Source organism: Clytia hemisphaerica, unplaced genomic scaffold, assembly GCF_902728285.1.
Source record: "Clytia hemisphaerica strain Z4C2 unplaced genomic scaffold, Clytia hemisphaerica genome assembly, whole genome shotgun sequence".
NCBI classification, from domain to species: domain Eukaryota; kingdom Metazoa; phylum Cnidaria; class Hydrozoa; order Leptothecata; family Clytiidae; genus Clytia; species Clytia hemisphaerica.
The window spans coordinates 3,386,798-3,403,074 of NW_027103551.1; the positions used below are offsets into that span (position 1 = coordinate 3,386,798).

At 36.1% G+C, this 16,277-nt stretch overlaps 1 protein-coding gene across 1 annotated transcript; it reads left to right on the plus strand.

Moving 5' to 3' along the window:
• Positions 1 to 1,887: 1,887 nt before the first annotated feature.
• Positions 1,888 to 16,068, plus strand: LOC136800314 (transient receptor potential channel pyrexia-like). Its single transcript, XM_067056948.1, has 12 exons — positions 1,888 to 1,997; positions 6,096 to 6,506; positions 6,932 to 7,120; positions 8,008 to 8,202; positions 8,591 to 8,755; positions 9,314 to 9,567; positions 10,120 to 10,371; positions 11,495 to 11,708; positions 12,404 to 12,667; positions 13,073 to 13,419; positions 14,340 to 14,489; positions 15,850 to 16,068. The coding sequence occupies exons 1-12, from the start codon at positions 1,979 to 1,981 to the stop codon at positions 16,021 to 16,023; spliced, it is 2,634 nt and encodes an 877-aa protein (XP_066913049.1). The 5' UTR covers positions 1,888 to 1,978; the 3' UTR covers positions 16,024 to 16,068.
• The last annotated feature ends 209 nt before the right edge of the window (positions 16,069 to 16,277 follow it).

Sequence of the window (16,277 nt, forward strand, 5' to 3'; positions counted from 1 at the left end):
TTAGAAGAAATTTTGAATGCACTGTATTCTCAATTTTTATTGGTTAAAATTAAGATCTGTTGTAGCTTTAAATCCTGTCCAATACACCTTTTCTATCGCAGCCGCTAATTGCCGCACGGGCAATTTTTGTCCGTTTTACCATCCTAAAACGCGTCCCAGTTTTTTTATCGCACCTAAAGACAATAGAAAAAAGTATAAAAAAGGATTGGATCGAGTTTAGGGTGGTAAATTAAACAATAAAGTGATACGCGTCTGACCCTGCGACTACGGTCGAAAAGGTATATACTTTCTAAATACGTCGGGCATTGAATGCCATGTCAAAAGAGATGATAGCAATTTTATTTTAGGTATTGCGAATTTTCACTTCCTTTAAGGTATATTTTTTTGCACATTTATATTAATTTATCAAGATATTTATTATGTAAAATAGATTTGAATCAAGTACGACATTGTAGATTGGTTGCTAAATACAAAGCTAATTTTTCACTCAAAGGCTGCATAAACTTTACTCTTTGAAGGTTTTCTTTACGTTCTTCGTATATATTGAGCAAAACTGCATTTTCTTTTAGAAATATTCAAACCGAAAGGAAGTTTCTTTCGAAGGAGCATCCGATGGAAGACCATCAGAAGGCTTTTATAGAAAAACGTGTATCACAACACCCCTGTGTCACAGACCCGCTGGAGCCCCAGCCCCACTGGAAAATTTAGCAAAAATTTCGTCCCGGTGGGAAAAAAATCCTGGAATTTCTATACTATCTGAAAGGAATAGTTTAGGAGGCGGAAAAAATTTTAAGCGGGTGGTTTGCCCGGGGCGGAGTAAGCAGTGGCGGAGGTGTTTACAGTTTGTTCCAAACTCTACCACCATTATATTCCCCGTAAACCACCCTAACGCCCTGACTTTGCGTATATATATATTCCCCCGATTACTGTCCCTCTAACGAACGATAGCATCGTCTACCGCTTCACAGTTCTTGACCTGGGAACTAACTACTTCAAAAGCAAATACCCTTTAATACGTAATAGCATGAATTTAATATAGAGAGAGTTCACTCTATATTAAATTTATGGTAATAGCTTTTTTCCGGCATTGAAATGTTTCAATAGCGTTTTTGATCGGAACTTAAGATAATATTGAACAGTTACTGATAAACTTTGATATTGTTTCTTATTTTTGTCATGATTTTTGTCGTTAGAAAAGATATCGTTTGAGTGTCTTTCTTATAGTAAGAAGATGGTATGTAAGATTGTTTGTGATTTTATACGGGGTTTCTCGTGAAAAATGTCTGTAAAATAATTCTCATCAAATTTTATTGTTCGGTGAGGAAACATTAATCCCGGGGGGGGGGGGGGGTGCTAGGGCAAGATGGGTTACGGGGATGCTCCGGTGGTCAGGGTACCTTTTTTGACCTCCACGAGTCCTAGGTAGGGTCGCAAAAACACCAAAATAGAAAAATTAGTCCCTCGTAGGGTGTCTATTTTTGGAAAATTTAGGGAAAAAGTAGAAAATTTGAGAAAATTTTGGAATTTCAGACCCATTCAGGGTCACTTTTTCGCAAATTTCGAGTCCAACGTAGCGTCCATTTTTCGAACCTCGGCGGAGCACCCCCGTCGGTCGACAAGGGTAGTACCCCCCCCCCGGGACATTAATTTGTTTTGATTTTTGCCTTCTTCTAACTTTTCTGACAAATAACTATAAAACAAATCTTTTTATCTTTTATTATGTGCTTATGATAAACTGTTTATATGATGTATGTAATTGGTTTAATTGTCAGCCATTATTTTAAATCATTGTACAATCGTAAAAGAACATAATTAATAATATGTCATGCGAGTCTGTGAAGTGATTTAAAGACAAGCTGCAATCTATGTATGTATTTTTGTATTGTGTTTACATTTTCAGTGTGATGGTTCTGCTATAAAGCAAAGGAATATTCTTCATAGGAATGGTTCGATTGGTATAACTTGAAGGAATATCAACATGTTTAGTCGAATTTTTGGTAAGTTCTTTAGTTTTTAAATTTTTTGTTGATGCAAAATGAAAGAAGTACAAAACCTCATGATTAGAATTTCATATCGTTTGTTAGAAATAAATAAACTCTTAGATTAAAATTCACGAACCGTTGTAAAAATCCGGTCGGCAGTTGGGATTCTTTGCCGGCGACTTTAAAACTATCTATCTCACAGCCCCGGTGTAACTTTTTTCCTCAGTGGGGATACACGTTTTTTTTTTTATAAGGAACCTTAACTTTGCTCTGAGCCTGGAGTTCCTTATTTTTACAGAGAATTTCAGTCTCAAAGTTCCTTATCGAGTTCCTTACTACATAGGAAATTTTGAACTTTTTGCCCCTTGAAAGATCAAAATTTGGTCAAATTAGTCCCAATAAGGTACATTATTTTCAAATCCACTTATTCTCAGCCTGAGCAGTTCCTTAACAATTCCTTACTTTTTGAACCATTTTCAGCCTCGAGTTCCTTATAAACGTGTTCCTTATAAAAAAAAAACGTGTAAAAATTCCTATTGAAATCCCAATGGGGATAGAAATTCTATTGTTCGAAGGCTAAAAAATCCAGTGGGGATGGTTTTGGTATGCAATTTTTAAACATTTAATTACGAGTGGGGATAAAATTTAAGTCAATTTCCCAGTGGGGCTAAAATTCCAGGGTATTTTCCTACCGGGGACGAAATTTTTGCCAGATTTTCCAGTGGGGCTGGGATCCCAGTGGGTCTGTGACACAGGGGTGTAACTTACCTATTTGCGATAATCTTTAGTGCAGTTTACTTTAAAGGTGCTTCCCCACTTGTTTGGGTTTGGCTAACATGCTCATTATTGGTCCAGCCATAAAGTTGATTTTTGGTCAAATGATAGAAACCTGCTAAGTGAAAATTAAAATTCTCAAAAAAATTACAAATTTTGCCATGATTTAATATAAATGTCTAATAATTTGCATCTTAAAAAAAAGTTTCTTTCAAAGTTAGCCTCTCAAGCTAAAACTTGAACATACTGCTGATATTTACTATATATCAACTATTAAAAGTCTTAAAAGTCACTTTAATCACAAACGCCAAGCACTATAACGCCGAGCCTTGTCAAAATTTGTGAAAACTTTGTGCGCTAAAAAATCGCTCGTGTTCGGCGGAAATTTTCCAAGAAGTACAGGTCCATAATCAGGGATTCTTTGGATTCTTTTGATGTCAACTTTGAAATCTTGATTTCCAGTGGGATTAACCCCCTTAATGGGGACGATTTCTGGTGCACTTTTGGAACGATTTTAGACAAACTTTGAATGGAGATTTCGTATGGACTATATACACGTTTTTTTTTATCTAAGAACAATCTATATAAGAACATAAGGCTTCAATGGCCGAAATATTAAGAACAAGTTAAAGAACATTTTAAGGCTTTGCAAACACCCGATTTCTTAAGAAAATAGATAAAAATACCCATTAAATAGTGAGAATACAAGCATTTTAGAATATTTGGAACATTTTTAGGCTTAGAACTCAAAAAGTTAAAGAACACCTGAAGGCTTCAAAACTTTTGGAAAGTGTGTAAAAAATTTAATGTAACAATTTCTTTCGCTTAGGTCTAAATTTTAAAGATAGGTCACATGCTGTGGGTCGAATTTAAAAAATTTGCTAAAATATTTCAGAGAAAGTCTATAACTTATTTCTAGCAAAATACCTTCAAAGATAGCGAGCTTTACTTTCTCTAGAACATGCCAAAGTAATTTGATATTTATGAGCTTTTTTTATTAAGTCGGTTCCAAAACCAAAGAGTTTAACTTTTTCCTGTTAACTTTAGCAACATTTTGTCATTTTCAATAAATTCAAAACTTTATAAATTTGAAAACAACCTTGATTTCCTCAATCTGATGGTGGCCCAATTCCATTGGGGTATAATTGATCATATGTCTTGGATGGTTGGCAAAAATGCAAAATCTGTCAATCCACTTTATTATTCTTATAAGCATTTCAACATGTTATTCAAAGTCGATTGCTAAACGCTACTTCAATGCAAAACACGTGTGCTTGTCAACCGTGTATGCAATCTGCACTGACGAAGAAGATTTGGAAAGCTTTTTTGCATGCTCTAATGTAAAGCTTAACAAATGTTTTCAATCCCAGCACCCGTCTGGTGGTGGATTCGGACATCCCTGTGTTGGAGGATCACGGCACATATACGGATGGTCGGAGGTGTGTTATGATATGTTTAACTGCAGAAATGTTCCCTATGAGTATACCGCATGTGTTGATGAAGAGGAAGAAAAGGAAGAGGAGAATGGGCCCGAAGTGTCTCAAGAAAGAGGATATCCGCAACCTCAGCCACAACCAAAACGACAACCACATCCATTTCCAGATCTAATTCATTAGATAAATTATTAAAAAGTCATAAAAATTTGATATTCAATTTTTCAATTAGTGTGGTATTTTTGTGTAAAGAATCAATATTTTTTAAATTTCTAATAGTGAATAAATATTGTAATCGATATCTTTTATTGGGCTAGAAATATCAAGACTTCTTAAAAACACCTGAAAAACTTAGCTTGTTGGTTCTGAACTACAATATTGCGGTCAAAATATATCGGAAATTTCATTAGATTTTTCGATTTCGAATTGGTCTATTGGAACTTGAATTAGACTGCCAGGCTATATTCTAAGCCTTGTTGGATTATGATGATTTATCCTTTTTACTAAATATTATGGCCAGCATGGTAGATCTTAAACCAGGGAAGACACCTGTTGCCACAGATTCCCCTGGGATGTCATATTCATAGGAAAAATTGGTCCAAAGCTATTTCAGGCAACTAAACCTTGAAACTGCAACCCCAGTGCAAAACGGCATGTAGCTATTTCCAATTCTAAGGTTCTAATGAATGAAAAAATTTTACAATTAGAGGGTGTGGGGGGAAATAGAAAGAATTAGAAAGTCCTTCTTTTGAAGCAGGACATTTTCCATCGGAATTGGTAATTTTCTCACGGTCCCACTGAATGAAAAACCTACCATTAAGGGCGGCACTTGGCCGGTGCCGACATATGAATAAATTCTTTCTAGAAAATTAGTAAAACGGCGATAACTAGGCTTTCAGAACCCTCAAAGATCACAAGGATAACTTCGAAAACAATCCAAGGGTACGCTTATTAAATCCAGCCAAAAACGAGATCGGCCGTATCGCAAAATCGATCCTCATCGATAGGGTCAACAACAAACTCAAAGTCCATCTCAACATAAACCAATGAAAGATGAACACCGATGAGGTTATCGAATGGTTTAAAGCAATACCTGATAAAAAGAACCACAAATTCATAGTGTTTGACATAAATTACTTTTATCCGTCAATCCCTAAAAATCTTCTATCTAACGCTATCAAATTTGCCAAAACCATCATTAATTTGTCAGCGAAAGACGTGAAAATTATCAACCATGCACAAAAACCACTTTGTTTCAGCGACGACTCCACCTGGATGAAGAAAAATGGTAACCTGTTTGATGTAACCATGATGTAACCATGGGTGCATTCGACGGTGCCGAAGTTTGTGAGCTAGTTGGAATCTACCTACAGCATAAACTAAGTGAAACGTACGACATAAAGAACTCTATCTCTACCGTGACGATGGTCTTTCAGTTTTCAGAAATGTTATTAATTTAATTTTAGTAAAGGACTTAAATTAATTTAGATTAATTTAATGGTCATTATTCCCTCAAGTATCAAATCACATTTCTAATTTAAATTTTCATAAATCAATATAAGTAAGAAGGTGAACATTGAAAACACAATTGTGTGTACGTTCACATATAATTAAGAAGTATGTAGTTGTTCAACACTTATTAGCTGATGATTCGTAAACAGTACTGACAGTACTAAATTGATTCTTGTCTACTTTTCTTAAATCGTATAGAAATTGAATCTTAGCCTAACTGTACCTTAGTTATATTTTTAGGATGATTGAATTTCCCAAAAAAAGTTAAGAATATCTTTCATGATGAAATGTAAACACCATGGTAAGAACTTTCTGTGTCAGCTAATATAGAATGCAACACGAGTATGCGTAAATAGTTGATCATGTGATTTTACCTTTGTTTTTTCATTTACAGACGGACGCCAAAGGCAAAGTGAAAACCGCCCTTTAACTAACCCTTCACCACCCAACTCAAACACAGCTGAATATCAAAACCCAGTATACGATGATGGGGCGTCTCTACCAAAAGAGGGCGACACACATTCCTTAATGGGCGTTCAATCAATCAAAACTGATTCAGACCACCATCCGCCAGAGGTGGAACTTGACAATGAAGATGGTGATTTATTCGATATCAAAGCATTTGAGGAAATGGAACACGTGCTCGATAAGATTGATGAAACAAAGAAAAGTAAAGACTTGAAAATTGAGGAGTTAGATCGGAATAAGAAAGGAAATAACAGTGCCTCTAAATGGCGTTTTGGACCCGCCCCTATTGAAGATGGCGTTTCCGAAGGTGACGTTATGAAAATTGGTTCTTTGGAAGGTGAGAATATGTTCCTTTTGTTTGTTAAAATGAACTGGTTCATTCAATTTTGTCCCGGGTCAAAGTTTTGGAAAAATAAAATACACGGAGACACTGCACTGGTTTGCGTAGAGTGTATATTCTCTAGGCCTTTTCAATATTAGACGTATTAAGGATATTGTAAAGCCTGAATTACACGGTGGCGAGTGTGCAGAAAAAATCGACTCTATTATAAGCTACAGGGGTTATCGTTACCTTTTAAAATTACGATTAGTTCTGCCTATCCAGGGTTCATTATACGCAGTGCTGAAAAGTCAGCAATAAGGACGAAATGTTTATGCTGCTCGGCCATCCAATCTCTTGAAAAAAAGGCTGAAGAAAAGGGAACCTTTGGGTCGTCCTCGACTGTGGTCGCAAACTTACTTACTTCTTCTTTATACTTTCAGGTACATTCAGCCACAAGGAGAATAAAGTATTTAGTGAACTGAAAATTATGATGAAAAATCAACCCATGCATGAAGTAAATAACGAAGAAGCCACGTCAGCACTTTTGAATTATTTTGCTGAATTGGGTGTCAGTGATGAAGCCGTGCAAGTGGATTATACCTTTATTGAACAACTGTTGATCAGTGCAGGTTGGTTTCATTTTTGTGTCTGTCTATCATTTTTTCTTTGGGATTGGTTTCGTTAGTTTTGGGTTCAGTTGTTAAACTTTTTCTTTTGAAAAGGTGGGTTTTGGCCTTCATCAACAGCTCTGTATTACTTTCTTCATATATCTCTATATGATTGAACTCTGAACACCCCCATTATTCACAGACCATGTGGGACCCCTGTCCAACTGGAAAAATTCGACCAAAATATCGTCCCCAGTTGAAAATCATACTCCAAATTTTTCCCGCTGAAAATAATCAAATGAACAAATCCTTACTGCAAATCTTATGTTATTTTTTCTATTCTCACTAAATTTTCTGACTTAAAAACAATATTAAGTTCAAACCCCAGCTATAAAAAAGGTGGAATATCAATTCTTATCGAGTTTCATTTCAATCTGTTACTTTTACCCTCGCTTGCTGAAAGAAGCCTGGTCTGTAAAAAAGGGGGTGCATGAATAGACTGGAGTCGTTTTATAATGCGTGTAATACAGTAGTATAGGCGTTATATGATAATACGATTATTATTACGGTATTTAGTTTGTATAAACTAAGATTTGTTCCCTCCATCACTTTTGCTTTATTTTTACTATGTCTGAATTAGTCGTTTAGCTTAGACTAGTGCATGAACGAATCCATGAGATAGCGTAGTAAGAAACTAAACAACTTTGTTTTTAAACTTTGATTATAAAGTAACAGCTATAACAGAATTATATATAATACGAATTATTGTCCATGTGCCTGTCCTTCTTGATACAATCTGTGTAATTTCAAGCATTGTTAGTACTAGGGTCCCCGCCCCCTCATGGAATTCGGATTGTAGAAAGTTTACTATATACTTAACAGCAAAGTATTTTTTTACGTTAATTTAGACATCAACTTACACGACAAGTACGGTCAATCATTAATGCACGAAGTGGCGCGTGAATGGTCTCTTGATTTCGCAGAATATCTGAAACTACGGGGTGCCGAACTTGACCATGCTGATAATTATGGGCGTACTCCCTTGTTTGTGGCGGTGGCTTCAAACCATGTTGAAATGGCTCGATGGCTGCTAGATAACAAAGGTAATTTTGGAAGGATATTTTCAGCTTTGCTGGCCACTTTATCCTTATAATCTCAAAAAATGTCGAAATTCTATGGAGGAACTCGGAATTTTGATCCCTCTAAAGACTTGAAAGTGATCATGATCTAAGGCTTGTAAACTTTATGAATATTTCTCCTAGAAGATGTTATTGTCTACACAAGGTCATTAAAATGGGAAAATTTAGGAGAGGGATGAAATTAAAAACGAAGGTTAGCCCTGGGCGGAATAAACATTTACGGAGGAGTTTATAATTGTTAAAGACTCTACCGCCGCTATTCTTTTCCGTTTACCGCACATTGCGGCTGCGAATTTTGAGCACATGTTCCAGCTTTCCCCGAAATTTTCAAAATGTAATATTTTCTTTACAGCGAATATCAGTCAAAAAACGAAGGCGAATGAATCACAAACATTGATCCATTATGCAGCCAAATATAATGCTATTGATTGTTTTGATTTACTTTTGGAGTATGGGGCCAACCCTAACGAAGAAGATGGAAATGGACAAACCCCGATTTTTCTAGCTGCCTTATATGGTGAGTTGACTCCATTATGTTCGAGCTAATCGACCGTAGTGCAGTGTTAGAGCATCCGGCTACGGTGCTCAAGGTTGTGGGTTCAACCCCAAGCCGGGTCATACCAAAGATTCCCAAAATGGTACTTGATGCCTCTCTGCTTGATGCTCAGCAATTAAGCGAAGAATCAAGGGTGAGTGGAGCAATCCAGGGAGAAAAAGTGGCGCCCTTCCCTACCTTCGGGTAGATAGCTATCGAAAAAGGAACCTTCGGGTCGCCTTCGACTGCGGTCGCAGACTTACTTACTATGTTCTCTAAAGTTTCATAAAAATTTTTGATATTTTTACTTATCTCGTTTATATAATGTGACAGAAACAAATAGTACACGGTTCTCGACCTCCTGCTAAAGACCACTGTGTACTAGATCACCCTGCCCCTTTCATAAAAGCTAATAAAATCGAACGTCTAAGAATTTTTTAAACAAGACTGTAGTTGAATCCTGTGAATAAAATTTTAGATTTGCTCTGTATTTTATTTTATGAGATTGAGCTGATACTAAAATCCTCTCATTTCTTACAGGTCGAAATCCGATTGCTCAGCATATGTTAAGAATCGGAATCAGTACTTTCACAGTCAACATAAGTGGTGTTTTATGCATCGAGTTGATTGTACAGAATCTACCAACTGAAACAGCATGGCAAGCTTTGGAGCAATATTATGAAACGGATAATTTGAATCGACGAGAAGTTTACAATATGGTTGGTTTCAGTAGAAGTTGTATGGCAAAAGTGGGTGGAGCTGCTAAGAAATATTCACCACCTAATTTGCTTGAGGTAATTCTGTTTTTAACATGATCTTAGCCGGATATTTTTTCGCAAGCTTGGTTTCGGCTGATGATATTCCAATTTAATGCAGATTGTAGTGTATTTGTGAATTTTTAAAGAGTTTTAAAGATGAGCTTAATACAAGCCTTTTCACCTGTTTTGAATTTGTAAGTTTGTATATTTGGATAAACATTACTAGACAGTCATTCCAGCGTAAGGGCCGGTCTTCACTGCGCGCGCTGCGATCGCACCTTTTGGCTACAATCCTTTTTGGTTGGAAAAAAAGATTACGTCATAAAGATGAAGCGCGCTCGAAGAAAAACGCATTTCAGCTTTTTTCGATTGTTACGTCAGATCACGCCAATGGAGTTGTTTCATTTTTCTTTTGACCAATAGCGTGGAAGCTTTGTTCTGTCCATCATAACTGAGGAAACTATTACTAACTCTTTCCAACTTAAGGCCGGTATCCACTGTCACCCATTTCGCACGAAAGTGGATACCGGCCTTAACTGATTTAAATTTTCGTGAGAAATTGAAATTTATTGTTTAACATTTTTTTAGATTCTTGTGGACCAGCAAGATTTCGTATTAGTAACCAACCCCGTTGTTAACCAAATGATCAAGCTGAAAGGCAGAGTGTTCGCTACAAAATATCTACGTTTAAACGTCTTCTTGTATTTGTTATTTACGTTGCTATGGACAGCCTCGATTTCAATCCGAGAAACTAACCAATTTGGATGGACTTATAAAGTTTCGATGATTGTTGTTTTGACGATTTTTGGTGAATTGATTTCATTTCATTTCATGTGGAAGGTAAACTCTTTTCTTTTTGCCATTTCGTTTAAGGTTTTATTTTTACATAAGTGTTTCCTGTTTCATATCAGAGACATATTTCATATCATGACAGTGTATGCCTATTGTTATATTATGCTGATATAAGCAAATAATGTTTTTCTTTTTCTGACCAATCTTGCCACACATCCGTGTCAATCCAATGTAAAAAAGCTTGTGAAATAAAATTGATGAGAAAGCAAACGATATCACTCTTATTCAAAAACAAAACCTTTAAAGTTATTGACGATCAATTGTCAAGAAGCAATGGTCAAGTGCTCAAGGCGTCAGCACGGCTCATGCGCTAGATCCCATCTCCTTCCAAAGATATCTGCGAGCTAGATGGCCGTGCACCCTGTGAAAATAATCAAAAGACTTTTAAAAGTCATAGGCTACTGGGCTATCCACGTTTAATATAGACTCGTGTCAGATTTCATTAAGGATATGATATTCTGTAGCAAATATATATTTTGATCACCTGATCTCTGAGATAGTCTATACTTATAAGTAAGTAAGTTTGCGACCGCAGTCGAGGGCGACCCAAAGACTCCTTATTTGATAGCTATCTACCTGAAGGAAGGGGAGGTCATCACTCTTTACCCTTGATCCTTCTCTTAATTGCTGAGCATCATACAGAGAAGCATCAAGTACCATTTTGAGAATCTTTGGTATGACCCAACTGGGGGTTGAACCCACAACCTTGCGAACCGTAGCCGGATGTCCTTCCACTGCACCACGGTTCTACTTAGTACTCTATTAGCTGGAAGTGTAATTATCATCGTAATGGCTCCAAAAACATTACATAATCATAGCGTCAGGATATTCGGATAGCGTATCAATTTTTAACGCTTTTATATTTATTGGTCACTAAGATTATGCAATATTTCAGAGTCATTACGTAATGTTTTTGCTGCTGGTCTTTGGAGTTAAAATGGTGTCGCGTCCTACAAAAAGTGTATTTACAAAGACTTGCAAATTAAAATGTACTTGTTTCCAAGTGATACCAGCTGGCAAACAACGTTGTTTCAATGCTTTTCTAATGTTCGCAATGTCCATATAACGTTGAAATAACGTTGTTTCCAAGTGATACAATGTTCATTTTTAGGTCTACCGAGAATACAAATCCCTATTGAAAGCAAATGATCACGAAAAAGAAAGATTACGCAATGACGTACGCGAACGGGAAAAACACGTCCATCCGAGATGGGAAGTGGAAGCCAACCTTTTGAATAAAGAGAAAGATACTATCGAACGCCGTTCAACGAATTATTGGAGTAACGGGTGGAATATTATTGAAGTTACATGTCTTGTTTTGTCAGGTTGGTAACTTTCAACATGGTTTTACAAGGGTACAATCATGGACAAAATATTTGAGACAAAGGGGAGTTCCCGGTGAAATTTGAAACACCACAAATGATTTTTAAGCGCCTTAAACTACAGTTGGAAAGTAGAGTTTTAACTCTGAGCTTTAACATGAGACTTAACACTTAGGACCTTAGGATATCAGGATTTAAAAGCTCAAATTTACTCAAATAAGGCTTGGAATATAGCCTAGAAGCCACCAAACCCCTCTAAAATCGAAACATTCAATGAATGAAAGTGGAAGTGCTAAAATAGCAATTCTCGCCCGAACTTTAAATTCTGAAAAACGTTAAAATACACTAAAATCTCAATATATTTTGACCATGATTATAGTCTCGAACCTCTATAACTCGAACGTCTCCATAACTCAAGTTTTTTCTCGTCTCTTCAGTAAACAATGCCTTATAAACTTTTACTCTGTAACTCGAAATTAGTGCTCCCCGTGTATATTCGAGTTATTATCGAGACTCGACTTTATAAAATATAAGATATGAGAACGGCATACCGCTGGTTGGAATTTCCTTCTAACGTCATCTGGAAACTTGCGGAAGTCTCTTATTGGATTAGTCCTCTTACGTCTTTTAGCACGTAAGAGGATCCGAAAATCAAGCAATATTATCAAAATTTTCATTTACTTTCTGTTTTACTTCAGTTGTTCAATTCTTAATTGTGATGTTATGGATTGGGCGACCAAGCACCCGTTACATTCATTCCATCAAAATTTATTACTCCGCCGCTTTCCTTGTTGTGGTGTGGATCCGCCTCAATAATTGCTTTCACTACAGTCAAACTGTGGGTGCCTTTGTGGCCATGTTGGGCGAATGCGTTGTAGCGGTGGCAAGATTTGGCTTTTTATTCTTGGAATTTTTTATACCGTTCACATGTGCTTTTTGGGTACTCTTCGGCGGGAATAGAAGTAGGTTGATTTTTCTTTCTTTTTCATCAAATTTTGTCTAAAAAGTTGTGTTTTTTATGATATTAATGCCTTAAAAAATTCTCCTATAGAGTTTCAACGTTTTAAATTTTTCTCGATTTACATTTTACACTAGAAGGCCAAATCTCAATACTAAATACGGTTAAATAAATCAAACTCCGCATCACTGGATATAAACCTACCAAAATTAAAGTATTGAAAGCCTCAAAATGCACAGCTTAGCTTATACTGTCTTGCATGTTCTTTTAAATACATTTATCTCTAACTAGGGTTCTGTTCATCCTCTAGCGAAAAGAGTTTCTAGGAAGTTTATCTATAGAGGTCTGCGATTCAGACTGATATCTGACTAACTAAGTCTCTTCGCATTTTCTTTCCTTCATTCTTCAGAGGTTCTTGACGGTAACGACGATGCATCAGGAGAGTATGTAGCGTTCGAGAATCTGGTTTATCAAATGTATCTTCTGACCATTGTCGGTGATTATGATTATGGTGATTTAAAAATCATCAATGAAAATTTCGCACAAATTTTTGTCGGTCTGTATTTTGTCCTAGTCAGTGTTATCACATTGAATCTGTTCATCGCGTTGATGTCAGAAGCCATTGCTCGAATCAACGAGAAAGCATCGGCTCAAGCTTATTTGAAGGAGGCTGAAGAGATTACATTGATCGAGAAATATTTCCCAGTATATCGTGATGAATTTGAAAACTTTTTGAAAGAGAAAGCAAACCCTTGGGTGAGTATAATTACACCCCTGTCTAGTTGACCTGTTAAGAACCTTTTAGCCAGCGGGGAGGAAATCAATCTCCGTAAATAGCTTAATGCTACCGAGTTTATGTATCGGATGATATCGAGGGCGACGGTAAGTGAAATCGATACAAAACAAAGTTGATAGTTGATGTACGGCGCTATATCGCCTTGCTCACCAAACAGACGATGGTATTTTGGTGTTTTCACCGTCGTCAAGCAAAGTGGACGGTAATTTTGGTGACATGTCAACTTTGCTTTATACCGCCCCCCTCGATATATCTCAAATACATAAACCCGCTACAAATGGAAATTATAAATTGGTGGTGATTTTCAATTATTTACTTTGAAGCTGATCCTCAGAATTACAGTGACTTACTCCTTTTGGGATGAAGATTGAAGAGTTTTGCAGTGAGGCGACACAATTTTTAGGGTACTTTCCCCACCGGCATGATTTTTCAGCCAAACTTTCAATAGAAAATAAACGTATTATTTTGGCTCCAAATACTTTCCAAAAAGTACTAATGATCTTCTTCGCTTTCATTTTTTAAGGGATACTTTTACATTTTTTAGAATACCGAAATACGAAATACATACCTTTTGTAATTTTATGATTCAGGGACATAAGCATTAAGTTTAGAAGTTCATATATCCCAGCTATGGAAAGTAATTAGGTCAAAAATTTAGGTTTTCCTCAGGGCCGTAGTTAAAGTCGGAAAACTTCAAGTGTTCTTCTCCTTAGAACAAACTATGTAAGAACATAAAGGCTTCAATGGCCAAAATATGAAGAACAAGATAAGAACATTGTAAAGTTTTATGGGGACTCTGAAACACCTGATTTCTTAGGAATTTATACGCTAAAATACTAACAAAACAAAGAAAAATTTTTTATTTTCTATTAATCGACAGATTGTGAATGGTATCAGTGCAAGTGGAGATGACAGCGAAGGTCACGATCGAAAACTTGTTCTCGTTGCAAAACAAATCTCTAAGTCTATGCAAGATAGCGTCAAAGAACTTCGTGAGACGAAGAAAAGTTTGGATGCGTTGGCTGAAAAGGTAAGGAGTTGTTATTCTCTGATAGACCATTTCTCGCATTTCACAGTCGAAATGAATATGGGTAATCGGGACTGATTGTGCCCCGATAACGGTTTCTCGTTGGTTAGACGCAAAACCTTCAAAAATTTTCATTGGACCAATGGTCTAAAAATGTTTTTAACATATTCTTATTTTGTGAGTATTTTTGACTATTTTCCTAAAATTTTAAGATTTTAGTGCTTTATACACCCAAAACAGTCAATAAATTTGAGTCCACAAAGCCTTAGAATGTTCTTAACTTGTTCTTAATATTGGCCATCGAAGCCTTATTCTCTCATTTAGTTTGTGCTTATAAAAAACGTGTACCTCACCACAATATGTCCTCCTTATAGTGCTCGGAATAACTCGATCACTGTGCTTTTAAGCTTTGTAACTATACAGATATGAGCTGCTCAGTGACACTATTAGAGGACGGAGCTCACCGCGTCAGAGACAATAGCGAGTTTATGTATTTTCACTTTTGAAGACGGTAGAGTGAATGTAGCGATTTGGATTAACCCGCAGTTCTGACCCGCAAAAACGAGGACGGTAAAAGTGCTGATTTACCGTCGCCCTCAGCTGGTCAGGATCTAGTCAAATTAGAATCTTACCGTCTCCGCCACTAAAAAAAACACACATACATAAACTCGGTATTGTTAAGTGATCGTAGGAATTATCTATCAATAACCTTGTATCAGAATTATAAGCTTAATCGCACGATGTGTTATTTTTTCTTATTTGGCACGCCCTCAAAGAGAGCAATTAATCGTTAATTGCATCCTGTAGAGAGCAATTAATCGTTAATCACACTCTCCAATGCAGCGCCAATGTTTACAAAATTGATTTTAATGTTTTTTCTTACATTTTTTTTGCATCGAACATTTTAATTGCATTCGAAATTTATTTTGTGAGAAAGAAAATCAATAAACAACAATAAAAGAAAGACATAAAGAGAAGAGAAAAATATAAAACTCTCAGTGTAATTTCTGTAATTTACTTTCCTAACTGGGAAAAAGTAGTGAAAGCCATTGTGCGATTAGCTCGTAATCATATAATAACTCGTACAATTCGAAAATTGCACTCGTGATTTTTTTGTTTCGAATTTTCCTCGTCCTTTCGGACTCGGAAAATTAATAACAAAAAAATCACTCGTGCAATTATATTCGAATAGCACTCGTTATCATGTGATTACATATACAAATGTATTTCATTATTATGAACCTATGAGAGATATTGCGATTAATTTAGCTTGGACGAATATATAATAATATTTCTAAGATTCAGCTTCCTTTGCATGTCGTTTTGCCTCAATGTTTCAAAATTCTTTCCATTCCGTTTTTAGATTGAACAGCTCGATTCACGGCATCCTCGAGAAAAACGATTAGAAACGATTCAAGCAATTAATAAAATTTCCAATTTTTACAATAAAGCTTTCAATAAAGTTCAGAGAAAAACTTTTTATAAAGTCACTGATTTTATTGAAGATGCAATAACTTCGAGACAATATCAATCATGATGAGATTATATACGTAAAAATGGATTATATCTTTCTTATGAATAATGAACATGTAATTAATCAACCCCATGATGTGAGTGTGTTGTCCCTGTCACGTGAAATATAATCTGCAGCTGAGACGAAAATGGCAGCAATTCTTAGCACAATTCAAATTAAGTAGCGGTTTTTGGCGTGTTGAAAGTCATTTAGGAGTGGAATATATTTCTTCTTCTTCATTTTTTTCTCTAAGTGGAAGTATTCAACTAATCTTCCTT

What these genes read in the sequence shown, in the direction of transcription:
- LOC136800314 (XM_067056948.1), top strand. An exon ending in GAAAATTGGTTCTTTGGAAG is followed by an intron (nt 6,507 to 6,931) that starts GTGAGAATATGT and finishes TTATACTTTCAG; the next exon opens with GTACATTCAGCCACAAGGAG. An exon ending in TTTTCTAGCTGCCTTATATG is followed by an intron (nt 8,756 to 9,313) that starts GTGAGTTGACTC and finishes CATTTCTTACAG; the next exon opens with GTCGAAATCCGATTGCTCAG.